The 24,800-nt window shown below is 42.4% G+C and overlaps 3 protein-coding genes across 4 annotated transcripts; 1 reads left to right on the top strand and 2 right to left on the bottom strand.

Annotated features, from left to right (window-relative positions):
• Positions 1-373: 373 nt before the first annotated feature.
• On the bottom strand, positions 374-1,745 carry fkbp14 (FKBP prolyl isomerase 14). Its single transcript, XM_052064520.1, has 4 exons — positions 1,395-1,745; positions 1,051-1,202; positions 861-988; positions 374-738 (listed from the first exon to the last, which is right to left on the bottom strand). The coding sequence occupies exons 1-4, from the start codon at positions 1,589-1,591 to the stop codon at positions 580-582; spliced, it is 636 nt and encodes a 211-aa protein (XP_051920480.1). The 5' UTR covers positions 1,592-1,745; the 3' UTR covers positions 374-579.
• A 150-nt stretch (positions 1,746-1,895) lies between these two features.
• Positions 1,896-8,151, top strand: plekha8 (pleckstrin homology domain containing, family A (phosphoinositide binding specific) member 8). Its single transcript, XM_052064519.1, has 13 exons — positions 1,896-2,105; positions 2,476-2,592; positions 2,803-2,958; positions 3,044-3,168; positions 4,346-4,504; positions 4,574-4,614; positions 4,685-4,797; positions 5,150-5,435; positions 5,892-5,977; positions 7,191-7,249; positions 7,360-7,561; positions 7,627-7,688; positions 7,768-8,151. Exons 1-13 carry the CDS (start codon positions 2,045-2,047, stop codon positions 7,963-7,965), a joined length of 1,665 nt encoding a protein of 554 aa, XP_051920479.1. The 5' UTR covers positions 1,896-2,044; the 3' UTR covers positions 7,966-8,151.
• Positions 8,152-13,303: 5,152 nt separating this feature from the next.
• On the bottom strand, positions 13,304-24,630 carry colq (collagen-like tail subunit (single strand of homotrimer) of asymmetric acetylcholinesterase). 2 transcript variants are annotated; one of them, XM_052066708.1, is made up of 17 exons: positions 24,207-24,630; positions 23,299-23,408; positions 22,964-23,050; positions 20,168-20,212; positions 19,963-19,989; positions 19,164-19,235; positions 18,416-18,478; positions 18,315-18,341; positions 18,190-18,234; positions 18,077-18,112; positions 17,913-17,993; positions 17,111-17,207; positions 16,627-16,763; positions 15,660-15,779; positions 15,409-15,535; positions 14,704-14,806; positions 13,304-14,608 (listed from the first exon to the last, which is right to left on the bottom strand). In XM_052066708.1, exons 1-17 carry the CDS (start codon positions 24,313-24,315, stop codon positions 14,539-14,541), a joined length of 1,356 nt encoding a protein of 451 aa, XP_051922668.1. In that variant the 5' UTR covers positions 24,316-24,630; the 3' UTR covers positions 13,304-14,538. The 2 variants fall into 2 exon arrangements, with proteins under 2 accessions (XP_051922668.1, XP_051922666.1); XM_052066706.1 differs by having other exon boundaries at positions 15,409-15,550; positions 24,207-24,627.
• Between the last annotated feature and the right edge of the window lie 170 nt (positions 24,631-24,800).

Below are 24,800 nucleotides of genomic sequence, written 5' to 3' on the forward strand. Positions count from 1 at the left end.
TTTTAACATTCCTCTGAATAACTGTCATAAATTGTTGGGCGCGACTTCACAATTAATGAACTCTTAACATTTCCTATATTCGGGTACCTTCATTTTCCAGGTTATTTTACTGTGCTCGTTTTAGGAGTCCACTGTCAAGTGTAATTTACGTTGGTGAATGCCTTTAAACTTTTACTACAAATTAATAACAGTTCACACTTTGTGGAATCAATCCGGACGTGATTTTATATCGGGCTTTTAAACGTTTGGGGAAATAACGGGATAAAATGCAAGACAGCAGCTCATCAGGTACAAGTGTGCCCTCTAGTGACCAAACAGAGATTATCCATCATCAAGGTTGACTGCAAATTCAAATTCCAAATAACCCCACAAATTGTTTCAGAGGTAAATATTTCGTTTATTTCACGGGAAAAAAATAACTTACCCATTTAAATACTTTTGTGGTGACATTTTCAGTGCATGTTCACTGAGCACATGAATATTCAAAAAATCAAGTAAACAACCCAAGTTCGGAGGTCAGAACACACGTTAAAAGCAAAAGTACATATTCAGCCTGTAAGTGTTGATGAAATGTGTCCTTCACAGTTCATCGTGTTGGTAAGTGAATTCTCTGGCCGAGATGAAACCGTCTTTATCCTCGTCCTCGTTTTTGAAGATATCCTCCACCATGGCTTCGTTATGCGTGTCGTTTGGCGAGTAGCCGTGTTTTGCAAACTCCTTCTCCAGGTAAACCTTCACCTGTGATGCCCACATTGACACTAAATACACCACAAGTGCGCACTCAAAAATGTACAATCACTTTGCATTACTGGGACTTGACTATTGACGACAGCAGAAAATAATGTTGAATAAGTCACCACCTCCTGCTTGGAAAGCTTCCAGTCATCATTGAGATCCATCTCCTGGAAGGTATCGTGCGACCTCGGCCCATTGCGGATATCAATGACCTCAATGTCAAAAAGCAGAGTGCTGCTTGGAGGGATCTTTCCTGCAAACAAACAATATTTGACAGTGTACTCCTCTCATTTCTGGAGACTATTTTGAACGTACCTTTCCCTTCTTTTCCATATGCCAGAGGTGGAGGGACAATCAGTTTCCGGCGCTCTCCAATGCACATGTTCTGCAGACCTTTGTCCCAGCCCAGGATCACCTCTCGGGTCCCCAGGGTGAACCACACCGGATTTTTATCACCTTCAAGGCGGCTGCAAGTATCCATCAGTGTTATTTTGGAATACATGCACACAAATGCACATTAGAGTTCCATTGTTTTAAAAGCTCATGTTGGATGATGTTTGGATCAGACTGATAGTGGTACAGTACATAACTTAAACCAGCATCACTGTGTTAGTTCAGGAATAATTGATGTGACATTTGACATCAATTCGAGACATTACCTTGAGTGAAACATGGTGCCGTTGCTGTGCAAGTATCCCTCGTAATGGACAAGGACCATGTCGCCATATTTTGTCTTTCGGTGACACAGGAGAGGTTTATGGACAACTTCAATTTTGACTTCGGGGTCGGGTAGCTTGCCTCCATGGGCGAGCATAATTACAAACGACAATAACGAGCAAATGGAAAAGAAGATCATTGTATTTAATTAACTTACAACGCGTCCTCACGAAGTTTTCAAATCATTTCCTTTAATCATATTCATAAACTTTACACTATAACAGTGTTTTTAGGTTAACTACGTGGCACCAAACTTCATGAACAGAGTCACTGTTCAACGATTCTCCCTCCTCCAATTCTTATTGGATCATTTGCTTAAGTCCCACCCTGCATCTAAACTTCATCGTTTCATTGGTTCTGGTTCATGTCACTTATTTAAATCCTCATCCACCCTACGCAAATCTTGTGACGATAGGCAAGAGTGGCCGTTTACAAACGTATTCTAGAAAAAGTTTACGTACTTTGATCAACGTAGACGCAATGTAGTGTATGTGTTTGTTTAGTGAACTCCGCAAATCTCACTTGGGGGCAGATGCAGTGGTTGCAGTCAGTCAGCTGTGCGCTTAATCCTGTCATGACAAACAAGTAATGAATGACACAAAACACATCAACGATGGAGGGAATGCTATACAAGTGGACCAATTACATAAGCGGTAGGATATCCTCGCTCTGATGTTGTAGCTGTAGACGTGATGGAAGCTAGCTAGCATGACAACGTCAGCGTTGAGTTTGTAGTATCATAAAGAGGTAGCGGGCAAGCTAACGCATGCTAACAGCATCAGGCGCTTACTTGTGCTCTACGAACAGCGATTTGTATAAATTGACATGAATTTATCGTGTCAGAATTATGATAAGACCAATTGTTAGTCATTTGTATAGATTTAAACGCGTATTAGAGTAGGTGTCATTTTCCTCGAACTTTAAAATACTTGTGCTACAAGATGTACTATAGTTGCATTTCCTTTGCCGACGAAAAAAATGAAGTCGCTCTTAATGTGTACTTATTTTTAAACCTCGTTCCAGGGTGGCAACCTCGATGGTTTGTGCTTGACGGAGGAACTTTGTCCTATTATGACTCTCAAGAGGATGCTTGGAAAGGCTGCAAGGGGAGCATTAAAATCTCAGTTTGTGAAATTCAAGGTTTGTACATCACAAGAAACAAAGTTTACATTTTTTTAAATGTCACATAACCACACCATTCAAACCAAAATGTGTCAAAAAGATACTGTAATAAAATGACAATGAATTACTCACACGCATCCGATCATCTTTCACATCACAAAGTGAGAGGGAATGACTCCCTTTCATTGTGCTGGCATCTTGATGATTACTATATCTTGGTTGTTATAGTTCATTCATCTGACTCCACACGGCTTGACTTGACCATACCCGGGGAGCAGTACTTCTACCTGAGAGCCATCAATGCAGCAGAGAGGCAAAAATGGCTGGTTGCTCTGGGAACAGCAAAAGCTTGCCTAACAGACAACCGAACCAAAAGAGAGAAAGGTAAATGTATCATCGTAAAATGCGCAGTTAACTTGAGGGGCAAATGATGCAACAAAGCATGATTGTGTTTAATGACTCTTTCCAGAACTCCAAGAGAACACAGAAGCACTCAAGACCAAGATGTCAGAGCTCAGGTTATACTGTGACCTCCTCCTTCAACAAGTGAACAAAATCAAGGATGATGACAACGAGCTTGGTGACGCAGCAGAAGTAAGGGATACATTTTTGAAATATAACCTAGCCGTATCAGCCCCCAACCAGTCTCCATATTGTCTTCCCAATATAACACATAACAGAGGTAAAGTTAGTTAATGTTTGAACCAGTGTGGCACTTCCTGATCTTTATCTAATATATGGCGTCAATCTTGGCATCCCACTTTATCGTCAAGAACATAACGTATAAAGAAGAGCCAAAACTTTTTTAGAAAATACTGCAGCTTCTTTTATGTTGTTATCAACCTCCCCGACCAGTGTCCTGTTTGTGTTTTCATCAATTTTGGAAGCATGTTCAGTTCTCGGAATCGTCACTTTTGTGCCATATTTTTTTGCGTCATGAGTATCTTAAGATTAAGAAAACCTTTATTAGTCTCGCAATGGAGAAATTCCAGATTCACAGCAGCAAAGTTATGAAAGGAAGAAGTAGAACAACAAAAAAATAGGAACTGCTGGAAAGGCAGCCACTCTCGCGGCGCCATTTTGAAGTCAAAATAACAAAAAATAACACAAGACAACACATAGGACAGAGACAGTCGTGCAATCTTCACCACTTTTCTGCATACACTTTGTTGTCTGAAGCAGTTATAGATGAAAGAGGAGAGGATCAAAGTGTCCTTTCACCAGTGGATCAGAGACATCATGCTGAAAAAATGTGCACACGTCTGCTACAAGCAAAGTTTTGAAAGCAAACATGAAGCTGTAGCGTCCATCTTCAGTGGTTTCATGGTATTTTTAATGTCTTGGAAATTCTTTCATAGCCTTCTCTTTGCTGTTACCTTTGAGTAAACAAATCCCTCTTGGGCCTTGAAAGTTCTCTGCAAACCATTGCTTGGGGCTCTGATTCTCACATTCCCAATAACGAGAAGGTGTGCTCACTTTCGTAACCATGTTATGTCAATTGTTTATTTTCTTTTTCCCTTTTCACAAAGTTTTCTTTTTTGAATTGAATTGTACAAGTTATAGGTAACATAATGGTGGAAAACTGTTTTGAAAATATTTGTCTATTTTTTTGTCAGCCAAAAAATGGCATTTGCACAGGGGTGTGTAGACTTTTTGTATTCACTGTAGTTCAAGTCAAAGTCAAGATTGAGTCTTTTATATGTTTTAGCCAAGCAAGTCCCAAGTCTCCCCCACCCCTGACATCATGTATGGTCTCGTGTTCTCTTTTCAGACCGGCATAGAAACGGGTGAGATGGTGAAGTCGACCTGCACCACTTTCCTGAAGACCCTGGAGGAGTGCATGCAGATAGCCAATCGTACTTTTGCGCCCGATGCGTCCAAGCAGAGCCCGCCGGCGTCGCCTCCCATCGCCGCCATCAAACCACAGAAGGTGCGTTTGTTTTGCCGCCTGACACGATCAAAGCAGAGCAAACGTGTGACGCCTTTCTACCTCTTCCAGATTAAACCTGTCAATCACTTGAATCAGCGCTTCGGAGAAAAGTAAGTACGGTTAAGTGTCACGTAGTGTCAGTATGAAAAGAATACAATGTTTACTCTAAATAAATCCCAGGTGGAGAGATTTGTCAGAAACAGAGGTGTTGTCACATGATACCCGTAGCCTTGATTCTGGCACAGAAGCACCAGATGAACCCGTCGGACCAGAACGTCAACCTTGCCCGTCAAGTAAGTCCAATTCTTCCAGAATTCACTTTGTGTTGGCATAATATGTCGAGCGGTGACCTCACAGATCAGAAGTTTGGTTTGTTGTTTATGCAACAAACAAAGTGATGATCGCAGATGTTTTGCCTTTTTGAGGAGATGTGGACTCATTTCCTTATGACAACAATTATGACCTCCAGTATGCCTTTTTTTTGTTCCCAACCCCCAATTTATGTATTTTGTTATTTATTTATTCATTTTTAAACTCGGATCATCGATCTCCAAAATCCTGATTGTGTAAAGCCGAGGTATTTATGTGTCCGTCTGTATCGCCGCTTTATTCCCAAGCCTAACATGTTTCCCTTACGCCGCGCAGACCCGCGCGCAGCCAACGGCGACAACGCGATCCAGGGGGAGCACGCCGATCCTCTTCCTCCCACATCTCAGAATACCTCCGAAGGGAAAGGCTCCGCAGCAGGCGTTGAAGTCGAGGAGAAAAATGAGACTCGCAGAAGGGACCGAAGCGCAGAGCGCGGTGGCACGCAGCCTCGGCAGGAAGCACTTCCTGACGGAAGCCAAGCTGACTGCGAAGATGAGATTTTCAAGGATTCCACTGAGCCCGAAGAGCCAGTGGAGACTTTTTTCAGCACAATGAGTCACAGGTACGATCCGATGTCAATGTGAGGGATTTCTTCTTTTTTCAATGGCACGATAAACAGCACAGATAAATAATGAGGGATTTCGTCACGTTACATTTCAAGTGTTTTAAATTAGTGCGATGTCATGTTTATTCTCTTACTATAAATCTATCTTCGTCTTTTCCTGACTGTGAGTGAACAAACAAAGCGTGTATACTGTATGCGATGGAAAAAGCTAATAGAAATGACACGGAGCAAAAGTCGTGTGAGCCGCCTGCGTTTGGATGTCGTCCGACAAAAGCTGTACTGTCATCTCTCAGCTCGCTCGCGCGCACGCCGCTGATCAAGTGTTTCTCGACTGCTTTTGTTTCCTTCTCTGTATTGTTTTTAGTGTCTCCTTTGTCTCAAAATAAAGTCGACGGGGTGTTTAATATTGTTCCTGTCTGGATCTGCTTCCCTCCCCTTTTTTTTTTTTTTTAGATTTAGTGATATAAAGCTGGATGACGACAATGGCATCCCCACGCAAGAGTTTTTGGACTCATGCTATGCAATAGTGCCTGTATTAGGTAGGCCAGTCGTGTCCTCCTCATGTCCTCTCTTGAAAGAAGGCCACTGACAAGTGGTTTCTTTTCCTTTCATGCCATTGCTGCTCATTCTGTCCTTCACATGCTCTAAATGCTTTCTGCCTGGCCTTCACATCTGTGGTCTCCTTGGTGCCTTTTTTTAAACTACATTTTATTACATCGGTTCTCATTAGAATGGGCTGATTTTGCTCACATTGGTTGCATTTTTTTTCCTTCTCACACATGCATTCCGTCATTTGTACAAGTAAATTCTTCTCGATGAATTGAAATATTTGGGAAAACTTTGGTCATTCATTTGGTATGTTATTTCAGTCCAATACATATGGAGTGATAGATTTCACAATTCTCTCTATTTTTTTTAATAAAGATCATTGTTATCATGCTGTAACTCACATCCAAGAAAGCAAGAAATTTGGATCCTTAATATCGAGATTCTGGAAAGGTTCATGAGTCCATATTATGAGTTTCACCTTTTGAATTGATCTACTGATATAAATGAACATCGAATACTATTATATTGTAATTTATCGGCCTGGATGTAATAACTGGCCATTGCAAGGGGAAAAAAAACATTAGCTCTTGATTTTTCAATTTCGGTCAGTCTAACTCACAAAAACAAAGTTTGTTCTCATTTCATCTTCATTCACACCCATGTTGGGAATTTTATCATCATCATCATCATCATCATGACCCCTGCGTCTCGTCATCGTTGACACCAACAATCTTCATGCTTGTGCAAGCCTTCGACACTTAAGATTGACCCAAAATATCTTTCATTTCAAGTAAAGAATCATAGACGCTTTCTGGTATAAAGACCATACTGAAACAAAGAACAATAGTTCCACCATTACCTGTCAAAGGTTCACATTTTGGAAGAATTTCGGTTTATTTGCACACGTTTAGGACAGTATTATGACGACTTCATTTTATTTTGTCTTCATTCTATTTAAATTACAATTGAATTCCCTCAATGGTATAATTCTTGTAGAAAAAAACCCATCCATTGTTGAAATAGTCTTTTAAATTTACAGCCCTTACATTATTAAAACCTTTTCACTATTTTTCAATATCTTAAAAAAAAGAACAAAACTTGTTTGTACCATTTCAAAGATGTTTTCTTGTGATTAAAAAATATATTTTTGACCAGTTTTACATTGATAAGCAAAGAACAAAGATTTTGTTTGTGTCCTCTCAGACAAACTTGGCCCCACCGTCTTTGCGCCAGTGAAAATGGACTTTGTGGGCAACATCAAGGTGAGTGGATGTGTGAACTGCAGCACTTTATTATTTATTTATTTATTTATTTATTTTAACCATCAAGAAATACGTCAAAGTGATTCCAAGTTTTCATTTCCCGCTTGTAGAAGATCAATCAGAAACTGATGTCGGACCCGGCCAGCTTCCCCACGCTGCAGTCCATTGTGCTGCACGAGGTGCATGCGCAGGTTGCTCAAGTGCGCAACTCGGCCACCGAGGCTCTGCTGTGGCTCAGGCGGGGCCTCAAGTTCCTCAAAGAGTTCCTGTCGCAGGTCAACGCGGGGGAGCAAGACATACACGGAGCACTCAGTCAGTGGAAACTCAACGAGTCAAGTTGCTAGCAATGAGTTGGTCGTAATTGTCCTCTTCTTCAGATCACGCTTACGGCAAGACTCTTCGTCAGTATCACGGATGGGTCGTCCGGGGAGTCTTTGCGGTAGGACCCAAATGAAGACTGTGAAGTGCTTTGGCGTGACGTTCCTCACACACACACACACCCCTCCCGTCCCTTCTAGTTGGCGTTGCGCGCCGCTCCGTCCTATCAGAGCTTCACGGCTGCCTTGGTGACGACCGAAGGCGACGAGCTGAAGAGCGGCTTCGCCAGCGGCATGCACAGAGACCTCGGCGTCTACCTGCCCGCCATGGATAGGCTGTTGACCATCCTGGACGCCCTCTATGAGGAGTACAACCTGGAATCTGACGAGGTGGTCTAAAACCCCGGCATGTCCCCTGAAGGAAGTGGGCGGCGTCACAGAGAAGAGCCACGCTTTTTCCAAGCACTAAACGGAGCGTGAGGCGTTTCAAGACCTCAAAGTTACAAGACAGAACCAAGTCTGCACTGAAGAGCTTTCCGCAGAATGAAGTGTAGTTTTTAGCGTCAAATGTATGTACATTTAAAAGTACATCTGAAGACTGCAAGTTTGATTTCCGAGTTTGAAATCAAATGTCCGAATGTATAGTACATGGACACAAAATCAATGTCAGTGTTTTTAATACGAGCTTACTAGGTGATTTGCCAATTGGACATTTTTATTATTCTAACTTGCTAACGTTGCACTACGTCTGTTTAGTGACGAAAGGCTTACAAACCTGATTTGAAATGAATTTATTTTCTTTCTTGACTAAGAGGGACCAATGAGGCTGGCTTTCGCACGACAACACTGGAGAACTAAATAAATATTCATGTAGAACATGGCTACGAACATCCGAGATGTGTTCCTCGAGCCAGTCCTTGGCCTCGGCCTTGACCTCAGAGTCAAGTTCTTGGTCCTTGGCCTTGACCGGTCCTTGGCCTCGGCCTTGACCTCAGAGTCAAGTTCTTGGTCCTTGGCCTCAGAGTTAAGTTCTTGGTCCTTGGCCTCGGATAGTCGGTCCTCGGACACAATGAGGGATTAGAGCCACGAAACACTTGTATAAGGACCGCAAAATCCACGAACGACTCCAATAAATTCCATCCAAGGAAACCCATATTAATGGTTTAACTCTGGCGCTTTAAGAGGGGCGGGTCTGCCTCTTACAGGTAACAACGCAACGAATAAAGAGCGGCATCACAGCTGGTTTCAATCACGGTTTGTTGCGTTCGCGATCGGCAGTTTAAATAGCGTGTAAAGCCTTTCTGTAACAGTGGTGTCTTTTATTGAGTTATTTTTGCACAGTCGTCACGTTTGTGCGGTCGCACGAGAATGTTAGTTTGAACCAGGTAATTTGCGTTACAGCTGGAGTCAATAATGTCGGAAGGTCACTTCTGGGTTTGGCCGTTGGGATTTGGAGTCCTTTTGCTCGATTCCAGGAATGTTTGCTGAATGCTTTCTCATGTTTGGAAGAATGAATATTGATAATACATAGTTTAAAATCATGGTTGATTTAATTAATTTTTATGCTGATTGTGAATTTGAAGGTCTGAAATTAATTAATGTAGTATTAGTGGGAGTGGTAATAATAGTAGTACTCAGAGAATGTTTAGAGATCAGCCATCTCGTTACCTCCGCGTCCCGCGTCCGAGACGCATAATTTTCCCACAGGACGCACAGTTCCAAACAATGTGCCAGTGTTGTGTCCAAGGACCGGCAACCCGAGGCCAAGGCCAAGGCCAAGGACTTGGAAAATTTTCAGAGGCAAGGCCAAGGACTTGAGAAATTTTCCGAGGTCAAGGACCAAGGACTTGTCTCCAAGGCCAGGGACCAAGGACTGATTTTGAAGCTGAGGCCTAGCCGAGGACATGCATAAAACAATGCTATCAGACCACTTTGCAGGTCTTCATGATTTGCAACACCCCTCCATCATAACACCTTGCACTCCCTAACGCTTGAATGAAGTGTTTTTATTCAAAGAGTAGAACAGTCAGGGTACGTGTTATTTATACTGAGAAAAACAAAAAAGCATATGATATACATTTATGAATGAATGTTTTAGTGCAGTAGTTTCTTAATCTGATCAACAGGCATGACATGGCATGGAAGACAAGTTGAGAAATGACTTTGCATACAAGTCAATCACTGAGTGCAGAAAAAGCAGGTAATCTCTTCAGTGATAATTTTAGTTTACCAGCAGCGAGTCCCAGGGACTCGCTGATCAGAAAAGTATGAGTCCCATTATGCATTGAGAGAGTCCCAAATGTCGAATTCTGTAATGGTCTACTTATTCAATTGCATATGATAACACAAATTTCTGTAAATTTCCCCATTGTGGGACGAATAAAGGATATCTTACAAACAACAACATATACTGTACATACAATTAAAAACAAATGTTGCAAAAATTTAAATAATTCGGAGCAGGCCTGAGGATTTCGGCTCTTTGAAGTGAACGATGAGTCGTTTTTAGACGAAAAAACGACCATGGAGAGTAAGGTGTTTTTAGCCCCCCCAAAAAACGACCATGCATAGTAAGGCGTTTTTTAGACGGAAAAAAACCCGACCATGTGTAGTAAGGCGTTTTTCACCGCAAAAAATGACCATGAATAGTAAGGCGTTTTACCAAAAATAAAAATAAAACGACCATGTATAGTAAGGCGATTTTAGACGAAAAAAACGACCATGTGTAATAAGGCGTTTTTCAACGAAAAAAATTGCCATGAATAGTAAGGTGTTTCGAGCGGAGGGGTGTTGCAAATCATGAAGACCTGCCAAGTGGTATGATAGCATTGTTTTATGCATGTCCTCGGCTAGGCCTCAGCTTCAAAATCAGTCCTTGGTCCCTGGCCTTGGAGGCAAGTCCTTGGTCCTTGGCCTCGGAAAATTTCTCAAGTCCTTGGTTTTGGCCTTGCCTCTGAAAATTTTCCAAGTCCTTGGCCTTGGCCTCGGAGTCAAGTCCTTGTCCTTGGCCTTGGCCTCGGGTTGCTGCTCCTTGGACACAACACTGATGACATCTTCTCAACAAGCCAATGGATTTCTCTGTTTATTTATTTTGTCTTAAGTTATTAACGTGTTATTAGTTTCATCTCATTTGTATCTAAAGAGGGACGGATAGATCCATGGAAACTGCCTTCAATGTACTGACTCAATCATGTTCTTTTATGCAGTGGAAAACTGCGATGAGCTCATCCATCCATGTACGATGTCATCATGGTTCAATTTCTGTGCGAACTTACTACTTACGAGTCAGTCAAACAGTTTTTTAGACCTTGTTACAATTGTTTTTTATAAGCATACAATAAATTTGGCACAAGAAGTCCATTGAAATATGGTTGCGGATATGTGCTCATGTTAATCACGTAACTGTTTCGTTATGCAGAACATATATATATATACTGTATAGATATATAATTTTTTTCTGTCTATGGAGATATTTGATAAGTACTTAATAAACATATTTGAGTTGTCCTTTTGTCCAATCTTTGTTCAACGCTTTTGTCAACATCAACACAATGTTGCCCCTAAGTTCATTAAAGAGTTTGAAATAGCATTAAAAAGTTCTTCCAGACTGCATGTATCTCGTCTGCTGCATCTCCTGTCCTGAAAGTGAATCTTCACGTCTGATTGAGACAAGGTTGACAGTGTCGCACTGTAGTAATGCAGTTACACGGTCGCATTCATTGCGACACTGGCCAGCAGCCCATCGCAGACCTGAATCAGCATCTCGTGACTGACACTCAAGTGATGGTCGCTTTAAGACGCAACTATAATGCCTTGGTGGGGAGAAGCGAGGTCTGTTTCTTGTCGAGTTCAACGCAGCAGTTTGCCAAGAGGTTGCTGACGGTGTCAAAACTGAAGTTGATGGACGTGCTTCAAATGACAGCTTTGCCCTCAAGGTGCATCCCATCAGGGAGCTTTCATTGTTGGCTCCAGTCTCTCTTACTCCATGAAAAAGGAGTGGATAAGGGTGAGTTGCAGAAAAATGGTAAAAAAATAAATAAATCTAAAAACAATTTTTTTCAAATATGCTAATCCACGGGTGACAAGCTCCAAATATGCAGGGGTCGACTAAAATTTTAAATTGTAATATCGCCAATCACCACTAGATGACAGACATGTCTTAGTTACATGTCTTATGCTGCCAACAGCAGCAGGCCTAATAAATTTTAGTGAATTAATTATATACAGAACAAACAGTACCTCAAAACGATTTGGAATCCCTTTATTTTTGTGAACAAAATGAGTCCTTGCACTTAATGTTGGTTTCTTGTCCCATCCTTGTATGTTAATTTTTACACACTTTGCACTGTTTGTGGTTATTTTGTTGCTTGCCCAAAACGCATTGGTTTGTTGCGTTAGAAAAAGTGAATCTTTTATACAAGCATTGAAAAGAGTATTTTCAAAAATATATTAAGAACACGTATATTGCACATATGCACATATTCTGTCCAAATTTAAAGTGACATTTTTGTCATACATGTTTTTTTGTTATGCTAACAGCTCTAAGTTTTGGGGTTCAAATCTACTTTGTAAGCTCTGACCTTCGCATGTGGCATGGGTTTACTTTTCTCCTCCCACATGTCAAAAGCATACATGTTAAATTCATTGAAGAATTGTCGATCGTTGTGTACTAAATGTGAGTGTTCACCGGTTGTGTGTCCCAAAATGTGAGCTGTGATTGACAAGCTACCACCAATCAAGGGTGTACTCCGTCTTGGTCAAGTCAATGTGAACAGGATGAGCGGTATAAAAAATGGACTCAATCAATAATGTGTTTTCTTTTGAAAGTGCAAGACAGAAAGCAGCTTGACGTAATTTTGAAGTTTCATTTTTATTGGTTTTTTTTGAACATCTGTATAAATCATATCAGAGTAACAACACATAACCATTGTTCACTATTCCAGTCAGAGCGCAGAGTACATTTCATACAAAGCCTTACAGAGTTACCACATGCGTGTTGTGTTGTGCGCGTTATAGTATGGGACAAAGCTCACAAGCGGGAACATTCAGCACGGTGTGTTTGAACCTATTACATTGCATCACATGACAACTGTACTCCGCAACACGTTTCTTAAGACACACGCTACACCGATGAGAGTTACACACAAAAATAAAGGCAGTTGTGATCACATTGCGGCCACAACATCATAACAGTCTTGTTTGTACGTTTTGCAAGGAGTGAGGAGACGTCTCCTTTGGCAACGGTAGCTTATGGACAGGGGAAGCTTATGTCGACTAATTCCTTTCTTTTACGCCGCCCTACACATTGACACGCTGGCGTGACGGTAAGACACAAAGACTGGAGAACGAGGTAATAAGAGTAAATACAGTAAGGACCATAGAACAGCTTCATTGTCTATTTAGCAGCTATGGCCTATTTCAGCCTCGCTGAGTTTAAGGACATAACAGTTTCAAGCCTTCACATCTAGGAGTATATTACCGTAATCCCCGATGATATTGCAGGGTTTTTTTCCTATTAACATTTTTTTTTCTTTTTGAAATAGCATTATAATGTATTCAAAAGTGTGTTTAGATACGTTTCAGTGTGATTTCAGCATGTAGGAAGGATATGGAGGATTTTTGTTCATAAAATTCTAAACATGTATTATTGTCAGGTCATACTGAAAGTGTGACCAGACACGATAGAGTGATTTTTTTTTAAATAGCAAACTAAATTCACGAATTAACAAAAAAAAAATTTCAGTTGATTCCCAACCACTGTACCATGAGAGATCAGCAGGTGTGCTGTGGGAAATGTTTCACGAAAATTCTTATTTATTCATATAGTGTGTCTTCATTTATACATCTAGTGGCAGAAGGTACATTTCACTTGTGCGCCGTTCATTCAACAGAGAAAGAGCTTTGTGTTTAACTAGACTTAGCAAGTCAATTTGGGGGGAGTCACTTGAGACGAGCTCGTCATTATTTCAGAACTTTTTTGCCATATTTTTGTTTTGGTGGTGTGACATGAGATTTTCCCACGGTGTAATATGTGCCTCGGCTCGTTTTCGATATATCTCATGCTTGTAAATTGTTTCGTGGATGCTCGCATATGCTTCCAGTGTGTTTAAAAAGTGTAGTTTGTATGGATACTTTTATGGTCTCTGGAGATCAACGGATTTTCACTTATCGCTGGTGGCTCTGGAAATGTAACATCCGCAATAAACGGGGGATCACTGAACACTGGACTCCTTGAGTTTCCTGTGTGCCTCTCCAAACCAAGGTGCATCCCTTGTGAGAGTTGACGCGACCTGATTGTTCCTGAGAGTTGTTTGTGGCTATGTGACCAAATGTGTGTGTCGAGTCCAGAAGCAGCACCTGTGTCGCCGGTGCGGTATGTAACAGTCTCGTTTGGAATAGCGCTAGAACATTATTTACTGACTTACATTTCTGCTAGTGTTAATGTGAGGTTAAGAGTACAAAGTGGAAACCGGTAAGAGGTCAAGTGATACATGCTTGTATGCCAGCCTCATGCAAATGCTGCTGCGCTGGCACAATACCAGAGGCGTGGGCCCAGCTCTCCGTTTTTTTGGTGTGTGTGTGCATGTGGGGTTTTTTTTCTCTTCAGATAGTATCTGGGTAAAGATTATGATGCACGTGGCAAAGTCTCTCAGCACGGCTGGCACGCATCCGTTGCCCTCACACGCGGATTTGTGCCCACGTAGGCGTGATGAGGAAGCCGGACTTAAATCTGGCTGGTTAAGGCGGTGCGAAGCTGTCTTGCTGTTTCCGACGTGTGGGTGAAAAGTTTCCCTTCCCACCTACAATAGCAACGCTCCGAGGGATTCAATGCGGCAGCAAGTACACGGGAGTTATCTACAGTATATGCTTCGCGTCTTCCCTGTCTGTGTTCTTTTATTTGGCGTGAAAAGTATATTCCCAGTTTGTGTTCCCCCGCATAAAAGGATCTGGACACAATGTCCAGCTTTCCACTCAGGTGAAGTACTTGCAGTTTGTGGAATCGATAACACAATACGACGTGCACTTCAGGCGGCCGTATGACCTGCAAATAAAAAGAGGACACTTGCTTAAGTCCATGCGGTCAAGTAAGAGTTTCGGAGGTTATGGTTTTTGCGTTATGCAGTCAGCCGCGCTTACCCCGGCAGATATGAATGGCACGTCTGGTAGCCAAAGTCTTTGCCGTCGCATTCCTCCGCGCCCTCGTGGCGATATCCATCGCCGCAGAAGGCATGTTTACACTCTGTGGTAAGATGACAAAAGAAAAAAAAGAACATTGAGTTGCAGATCAACTTCACTGGAGTTCGTTGTACGGAGCCTTTGCGCTGCAGCGAGTGCATCGTGACCTAGCAACAGGTGTGCTGCAGGAAGTTATCTTCTTAACGTCACTTAAATGGACTGAAAATGTTACTGCATATTACGTATCACTGTTCATCTAATTCCAGTCATGGAAAAAAAATATTACACCACCCTTGTTTCTTCAGTTTCGAGTTTAATAAAAAAGAATAATCATGACAAGTCGCTGCGTGTGTAACAGGGGTCAGGTCGCCCATATGAAGGACCCCCGTGATAGCCCGTGGATGTGCTCAACAAATGGTTCTCCGGTGATGAAGCATTGTGATTTTCTAAGAATTTTCGAGGAACGATTGTTAAAAGTGTTCAAACTTGCAGAGATTTATCGGAACGCGTCGCATATGATGAAAAAAACAACCAAGCAAAATAAAAGTCATACCTTACAAACACAAAACACTTCAAATAAACAAGTACAACGTGCAAGCTCGAATTTTCTTATATTTAGACGACCTCTAAGTGCCCACCTACGTCATTGTATTAAAGACAACTTACTGACGCAGGCGTCAGTGACAACTTTGTTCCGGTCGTCACATTCCTCGCCGCCTTCGCGCTGCACGATGCCGTCGCCGCAGTAACCGTCGTCATCAGGCGGGTTCTCCATCGACTGGAACGCCGTCATCTGGAATGGTAAAGTCTTTTACAGAGTTTAAGAGATTTGAGCAACGAATGGAAAAGACGCTCGGCGATCATTTTTTGACCAAGAAACGATTGATCATGGAGGATGTTGTCGACCGGCGCGATACCTGAACTGGAAACCAGCCAACAGTGTCTTTGAAATAGAGAGACCTCTGATCTTTACGGAATGCAAAAGCGTTCTCTGTGTGGAGACGCTGCAGCTCCTCCTCGTTGCTCACTACAAAGATCTGAATGGAAAAGATGTGGGGAGAGCATATGAAACATTGTGCATGTACAGTAACCAAACATTTCACGTATGTCTCGTCTCATTTCCTAAATAGTAAACCTCGAGACCGCAAACACGCATGAAACTGTGATAACTCGGCTGTCAAAACAATCTCATGGAAATCTTGTTTTTATGACTGTCTTGTTAAAAACATTTACATGCAAAGTTAGTAGTATGTGAATTTATGAGAATAGAAGATCATCGTTGTAATTGGAATGAGATATCTACAAATTGATATTCTGAGAAAGGTAGCAGATTACAGTCAAGTTTTCTGCAATAGATTTGAAATAAAGATGGGCATTTAATATTTGGGGAATTTCCCTTTGACCTTTATTTAACCAGGTTAAAAAAAGTCATTGAGGTTTACAATCTCTTTTGCAAGACACAACCAATCTGTGGTGGGGATACATGTATGTGGTTCGTAGACACTTTTAAGTCGCCATAGGTTTTCTCATCAGCTCGTTCAGTATTTTATGAGGACACCCCACTTACATCGTCAGGTGCCACAGCCACAGTGACAATGCGCTGGTCATGCATGGCTCACTACATACTTTTCCCACACAGAAATGCCTCGCAATGGCGCCGGCTGTGGTCACACCCATAACGGCGCAAACCTGCCTTTTTTAAATACACTGGCTTGCACGCCTCTGGTTTAACCCGCCTCTGCGCAGATTAAGACCACAAGCCTAGAGCCCCCTGACAGAACTCTTATCAATCAATTGATAGACAAGTCAATTAGCATATCCATTCCCACTCGAGAAATTAAAACATCCCATTTCTTCAATGCAAAAGGCGTATTTTCAACTCACCGCAGGTATTTTGAGATTTTGAGGCTTTCCTTTGGAGTGATCATTTTCTAATAGAGAACCACTGAGAGAGCTGCAGCTACACTGTCCAGGCTGCCCGGGGGGCCCGCGGGCACCTTTGTTTCCAACCATGTGAAGTCCTGAACATTGAGACAATAGAGAAAGGGATTATTTGTGAGTGACTTTGGACATTGGTTAACTATTGCAGAGCGTGTGACCAAGAAATGTAGCAGAAGCCTCCCTGCCCATTCCAGCCCCATGACGTCACGAGGCAAGCATTTTGCCTCACCTCAGGGGAGTAGATATCTCCTCACTAATTAAGACGAACGCTTACGCCAGTCTTTGCTGCTTTGTGCTGACTGGGCGCTTGGCTGCACCCGCTGCCACAGCGGAAAGCATGCCAGCGTCAGTTGCGGGGCCGCCTCTGACTGAGCATTGTGTCACTTTGCACTGATATGCAAAAAGCAGCTGAGGTCAAAGTCGTCACCTGTGACAGGAGGACCGGGAGGACCAGGAAGTCCGGGAGATCCCTGTGGACCTGCAGGTCCCCTGGGTCCGCCACTGCCTGACTCTCCTTTCGCTCCCTGCAACACAAGCCAAAAATACACAACGTGCTTCACACCGCTAACTTTCATGCATGCTTGCATAAACTATTCATAGAAGCCGTAACAAATAATGAACGCAACGGTAGCTATGCAATCTTTTGAAGTAGAGTGAAAAACAGAATCGTGCTAGTCATGGCCACATAAATCTCATGTTTTAATGGTCCATACCACTGATGGACCAGCCAGGACACATCTCATGTTGCACTAGCATTGATGCTAAACGTGACTGTGTGATAATCCCACCGACAGTATATTATTGCTGCTCTGACAACTGTGTGGCAGTCAGAATGCAACGTATTTCATGTTTTGGAAAAAGTTTGATACTTGCATTGTTGCGATTATATTACAGGAGGTCTGAGGTTAGGAAAAAAAAATCTTAAAATGATTATTTTTTTCTTTTCGTTACGTGTGTGTGTGTATATATATATATATATGAGATTAATTCATCCATTCATTCATTCATCTTCCGTACCGCTTGATCCTCACTAGGGTCGCGGGGGGTGCTGGAGCACATCCCAGCCGTCTCCGGGCACCCCGGGGGGAACATGCAAACTCCACACAGGGAGGCCGGAGCTGGAATCGAACCCGGTACCTCTGCACTGTGAAGCCGACGTGCTAACCACTGGACTACCGGGACGCCCCTATATATGAGATTCTTATTTTATTTTTTTTCTGGCACTTCACCTGTTTGCCTCGCTTGCCTGGTCGACCAGTGGGTCCTCTGTTTCCTGAAACACCAGGTTCTCCTTTTGGACCCATTTCACCCTGTCCAAAAAAAAAAAAAACATTACACCAAAATTAACAATAGGTTTAAAAAAAAAGGGTTGTCTGAAAAACTTGCAGCTCACTTTCTGCCCCAGCATTCCGGGGAATCCCATTGCCCCCTGAAAATATAAGCAAGTAGATCAAATATGTCCAAATACATCAAGATTTACATCAAAAATCCTGACTATGTACCCACTTTGTCACCTTTGGAGCCACCCTTGCCATGTTCGCCTCGTGAACCCTGATGAAGCAAGCATAACATAGATGAGTTATTTTCAAAGCCTTCAACTGTAAATAATCACAATGACGGGGTTTACACACCTTTTCACCCTTATACCCAGGTAAACCCTAAAATACAGAAAGGCATTATTATATGCAAAAACAGTGGTTGAGATGTAATCGTTAATTTATGGATTGCCTACCCTGGGTCCAATTGCTCCTCTCCCGCCGGGTAAACCCATTAGGCCGGTATCACCTTTCTCCCCCTAACCATAGAAAAATAATAATTAAAAAAAAGAGCTTGATTTAAATAAATAGGGTATAATAATGAATTGGTTGTTTGCGAAGAATGTAATTAATTGTGGATAAAAATCCTAATTTTGAGCAACTGAGACAAAATGGAATGGAGTTTTAGCCATTTTCTGGTGTAAACAAGACGTCAATAATTGGATTTTAAACTCTGATCATTCTACTCCTCTGGGCAGCATTATTTTAGTCAGTACAGAATTGGCATGGAAACCGCAGTTCGGAACATTCAGGGAGTTGCCCGTCACACAAAAATGTCATCGATCCATTTTTTCAGCACATGTCATTAGGGTACACCTTGGACGGGTCACCAGCCGATCACAATGCACGCGCAGTCAAACATCAATTCACATTTACAATTGTTATTATGCACACTGACGGACAATTTAGAGTCATCAGTGAACCTAACAAGCATGTTTTTGGAAAGTGGGACGAAGATGGTGTATCAAGATTTGAACTCTGAAACTCAGAACTATGAGGCAGAGCTGGTCACCACTATCATTCATTTCCCCATAACTGATCATAGAAATTACTATTAAAGAATTGCAGAACACTGTTTGCGAAATATATCGATTGAGCGTACTCCTGTGCATCAACGTCAACATACGCTAAGAGTCTCCACAAAAAGAAATCTGACTTACTCACTTTGGGCCCACTTGGTCCCGGCCATCCAACTGGTCCCTGCTTTCCGGGGAGTCCAGGGGGACCAGTCCGACCCTGGTGGGGCCGGGGGACAAGATATTTAAGAACCAAATACTTGATCAAGCCTGTTCTGCTTATAAATCGGGACATTTATGGGGAGTAAAAGTTCATAATTCAAACTGTACGATGAAATACAAGCAAAATAAAATGTCACTGCTAGTAAGTATTTGCTGCAAAGGCCGTCAGTCTGCTTGCAACAGTATTTATCTGACATGTGCAGGAGTACACGCAGGAGAGGACTGACTTTAACGAGCGCTGTCACTTTGCCCCATTTAATTAAATGATTGCCTGTGTATAGAACAGGAGCCGGTGCTTGTGGGAAATAAAATGATTTATGACCTGGCTCTGAGCACTAAGCTAAATTGCACTGCAATGCTGCAAACGTTGCTCGCTCAGATCACCCACCAGTGAATCTCTCCCACTGTCCACACACAAAGTCATCATTGGGAATTTTACTCTTCCAATGGGAGTCGCGCTAAACACCTCATCTTTCACACACCCGTGCCCTGCGGTTTGTGTCACATTACAGCGACGCACGCAGTCTCAAATGCCTTTGGGTGGTGGTCTTCCATGCACAAGACCCTCCCGATGTGGGCTGAGCATCTTTTGCAATTGGCTGTCGCATGTGCTCTGTTATCCCGTCAAGGTTGCTCTTGCTCACAGAAGAGCCACTGACATTGAATTTCATTTTTGTGCAAATCCATTTAGCGTAGAATAACTGGTGATTAATGGAGACGCTCACCTTTTGTCCAGGTCTCCCGATTTCTCCCTGACAACAGGATGTGAAGGAGGGACAAGGACAGACGCCGTTAATGCATTTCCAAACTAGCATCTGTCAGCATCTCGGGCTGCAGACCAAGACAAATTGAGCTCACAAAAATAATGAGCACGTATGATCATGTATGTATCTTGAGTGGCACGAATGTCATTGAGGAAAATCTCCTTACCTTTTCTCCCTTGGATCCTCCAATACCTGGTAATCCTGGTGGACCCTGTAAAACATGAATTACAAAAGGTTAATGAGTAATACCCCTCTACTTGAGTGGCATTAGCACCAAGCCCTGCTGCAAACAGCGAAAAACCATTGAGCCAAAATGTTAATGTTACAACTGCCCATATAAATAGTTGAACCTGTAAATATAACCAAACCTATTCAAGAAATCGTGCCGGAAGTGTTCGTGCACATGGAGCGAAGACTCTCCATAGCATCCGCTAACAACCCAGGTTAAACTTGGCTCCTCCCCAGCATAAAATGTCATTTACTATCACTTCTGTACAACTTTCCTGTTTAGAAAAGGCTTTGACAGCATTGTGTGGTCTATCACCACATTTCAGAAACCGCACATCAGTGCGTCTCACAGAAAATGTTGTAGTTCCACAGACAAAAAAATGAACAGGAGAATTTGTGAGGAGTGATCAGCGATTATGCAGGGAATCGCCAACTTATAAAGCTTTTCAAAATGTGGAAAAGCAACCGCTATGGTTGTTGCTGTTATTTGGATGCAAAGTTTTTCCTACACACTTACCATAGTTTACCATCAACCCAACGTTCAAACTTCAAATGTAGGCTACTTACAACTTTATTGAACATTTAAAGGGAAGCGGGCATGTTACAATGATGTGTGTGCGTGTGTATATATATATTTTTTATTTATTTATTTTTAATTAAACTGTTCATTTTTTTCCCTTTAGTTTGCTCAATTCCATCACGTCCTCAAATGAATCCCAAGGTAGGTGCGAGGTGTGCGTTATTAAGACATTATTTCTAAATATGCCCGTCCACACTGCCCCTAGAAATGTGAGCTACAGTTTAAATTAACGGTTGAGTGGCAACTATTTATTGAAAATGTGGCTGCTGGGGCCCTGATGCTGCTGAGGCAACCCAGTGTGGTCTTAATAATAAATGATTCATGTCAGGAGAATAGGGGAGAAAAATCTGCCTGAATGTCTTAATAAACTTCCATCAGCCATGTAGTCACATGACCACGCCCTTAGGTTGGTAATCCCCGGAATGTACGCAAGCCAGTGTGCCTTTCCAGGCAGACAACTCTTCATCAAGTGTCAAAAAAAAAAAAAAGACATGAGGTGCGCTGCGGTCCGCCAGTGGAAAAAGGCTATTTACGTCTGTGGCTAAATGCAGAGCGTTAATGGGCTGCTGTGTTCCATGCATGAGAGAGTCCCCCTCCTGTCTCCTGTCCAGGATTTTCTCAAATTGGAGACCCCAGTAACATGTCACATGTTCAGTTCTGAATCTTATTTTTAAATCTATTGGGCATGATTGGGAAAAACCTCCAGTGAATGTAAAAAAAAAAAAAACAACAACAACAAATCCCCAGATCATAAACGAGTTGAAAAAGAACATCCGTCAACCCTCTGTGCGCGTAGGGGAAGTTTTTTTTTGCTTTGACCTTTTTGGAGATTTGCTTCCTGGCCAATGGGAGCGGTACCTCTCATTCCCTTTAAATTAAGCGCATGAGAGGCACGTGCATGGTCTACATGGCGGAAACAGAATTGACTCGCTGGAGTCCATACACGAGATGCGCACACTACCAGTATGAAGTAGGCACTTGAAAACTGTGGAACAGTTTGTGGGATGATTTTTAAAAAAATATTCAAAATGATGATAATTATAATCTTCAGCATCATCATCATAAAGCCCAGCTCTTCCTAAAGGAGCTTGCAACTGCATGAAAATCAGAATGTGCCTATTTTTACACCCAAGGTCTTAACCAGTGCTTCACTCAGGTGTGCGCGTGAAATTCTCCAGCTGCAATTAATTGGTCCAAAAATGATGTATTCAATGCAAATACTGTATTATCGTTTTAGAACAGGGCTAGGGAACTGCGGTTCTTCGAGAGCCATATCCTGGCTGTTTGAGAGCTCTCCCAACTCCAACACACCTGATTCAATTGAGCATGATCGTTTCAGGCTTCGACAGAGCTTGCTGATGAGCCGATTGTTTGAATCAGGTGTGTTGGAATAGGGAGGGATCTAAAACAGGCAGGATATGGCTCTCGAGCAACTGAAGTCTCCTACCCCGGTTTTGGAATCTTTATCAAAGACATATAGTGACAGGCAGAACAACATAACGTCAGAAGGCACACAAATCACCGGATATCCACTTTTTGTGACACATTTGTGTGGTAATGTGGCAAGAGATATTTTCTGATGTGAACTATGAGCTATGTGCCTTGGCTCAATAAAGGTTGGAAAACACTTGGCCCAAACCCTGTGTCAACCAGTGCCCAAACTGTGCCAGATAAACTTCATGAGATTCGGTAGGGCAGGGGTGTCAAACTTATTTTTGTCACGGGCCACATTATAATTACCATTTCCCTCGGAGGGCCGTGATGATTGAAGCTATATAAAGAAGTCAAGAATAATGTTTTATTCAACTATTGTTGAAGTAACTGTAATGAGGGGTTTGGTAACACTAAAATGCTCACGATATGTCACTGATGTATTACATATTAAAACTTGAAATGTTGGTACACATTTTAGCAAGTATCGTGGAAGTTGCCATCTTTGATTTGCGGGCCACTCAAAATGATGTGGCGGGCCACATCTGGCCCTGGGGCCTTGACTTGAACACACGTGTGGTAGGGTGACTAAAAGTTCTTAGAATACAAAAAAAGCAATTATCTTTAAATTTTAAGTGTCAGTTAAAACACTTGCATCGTATTTGTCAGGTCCTGACTAAACATGTAAACTGACAAAGACAATTGCATTTTGCAAGCTCTTACCTGAGGTCCAGGGGGGCCAGTAGGTCCGGGGGGCCCACGGGCACAGTAGGAACCTTTACTTTCAGATGAGGAGCCTGAATCGCTCTCCTAATGGAAGAAAATAACAAAGTATCTCAAATAATCTTTGACTGATGCTCACAGAATAATAATCCAAAGCATACCAAAACATTTCATCTATTTTAAGTATGCATGTACAGTATCTATGCATCTCTGTTACTTGGAGGTTAAAAGAGAGCAGGTGTGTGGCACCAGTTGGACCTAATCCAAGGACACGACAACATTGACAGACGTCGGATATGCCTCAAAAGGACGCCGGTCACATGACTTGGACTCACATGAATGTGGCGGCGCCAAAGTGAAGGGGGTGGAGGGAAAAGTGGAGGTGGAGGCGGACTCACTAAACAGCATGGGTTCAACCTCCTCTGCTGCTCCTGGGGAGTGAGCACTGTGCAAGGTGGAACGACAAGCAAGGAGGAAGATAGTGAGGAGAGGCCACAACAGTACAACTAATGCTCTTCTTTTGAGTGTACGCATGTGTGAGTAGATTCATTGATGAACATGCATGCAAATGTTTCCCCATTTGGAGGCAGAGATGCAATCCCAAAAAGAAGGCTAAGCACAAACACTTAGCATGCAGGAAACAGGTGCAAACTATCAAATGGTGACACCCGTCCAACAGTTCCTCGTGCAGACATGAGGTACCGCTGCATTGGCTATTTATAGAGGCATTTCCAGTCCACCTCGTGGGTAACAACGACATAATAACAAAAGTAGTTTACAAGACCACTTCACTCGGTCCACGGAAACACGCACATTAAATAAGATCCAAAAAACATGCATACAAACAAGTCGACCTTCACGATGATAATAATGCTCAGTTTCGATTGACACTGATGACCGAATTTAACATACATCTTGTTTTCAGATCCGCATCTTCCTGAGAGCTGTTTCTAATACAGTATTGTCCTTCCCATATAAAATGACACTCATAAGTAAAAATACAAAGCAAATTTAAATCACTGCAAAGTACCCCCCAGGCCTCAAAAAAAGAAAAAAAGTTTACACTAATATCTCTGATTGTCAATCAGAAATAATAATAATAATAATATTATATACTAAGTTGCATTGGACTTCCTTAGATCGCACCTTTTTCTTCATGCTGATGCTCCCCGGGCACTTTCAACATCTGTTCATGCATGTTTGCACATAAAAAGAAACGTGCATATAATGACAAGTGGCTTACTTGCTGGGAAAGAATTAAAGCTGTCCAGGAAAGACGAATGCACCAGGCCATAGCAAAAGCACAGAGTCAGATAGAGTCCATGTGCTCGAGGACTCATGCTCCTGCTCATAGTTGCCCGACTTGATTGGTGAAGCAAAAGCAGCCCTCTCTTTCCTCTCAGCCTTCCTGTCTGCGTCTCACCTCCCCATTCTCCCTCTTCTCTTCGCTCTGATGTCTTTACGCCCTCACGAGGGGGGCATGTCCACCAATGCCCATTAAACCTTTCCTCCGCATCCGTGTGCGCTAAAATTACAGAAGGCAGCCTGCCAGCTGCTTATGGGTGCCAGTATTAGATCTCTACTACTGCAGGGGGTGCCTTTGTTGTTTCCACTCCCCTCGCAAAGTGGGGGGGGGGGGGCGAACACTGACTCGCCCACAGTTTGTATTCGGACAAGATCTTACGTGCATTAGCACGTACTTTCACACTTTATGGGTTTTGATTGCTATGTTGTTTTTTTTCTTGTCTGCTTTTCCACTGGTGCTTTTTAGGGGAATGTCTGAGCCCTAAATAAATCTGATAATGCATTCTCTCTTAAAACTATTCTGCGGTTGCTG

This window comes from Hippocampus zosterae, chromosome 5 (genome assembly GCF_025434085.1).
Source record: "Hippocampus zosterae strain Florida chromosome 5, ASM2543408v3, whole genome shotgun sequence".
In the NCBI taxonomy this organism is placed as follows: Eukaryota; Metazoa; Chordata; class Actinopteri; order Syngnathiformes; family Syngnathidae; genus Hippocampus; species Hippocampus zosterae.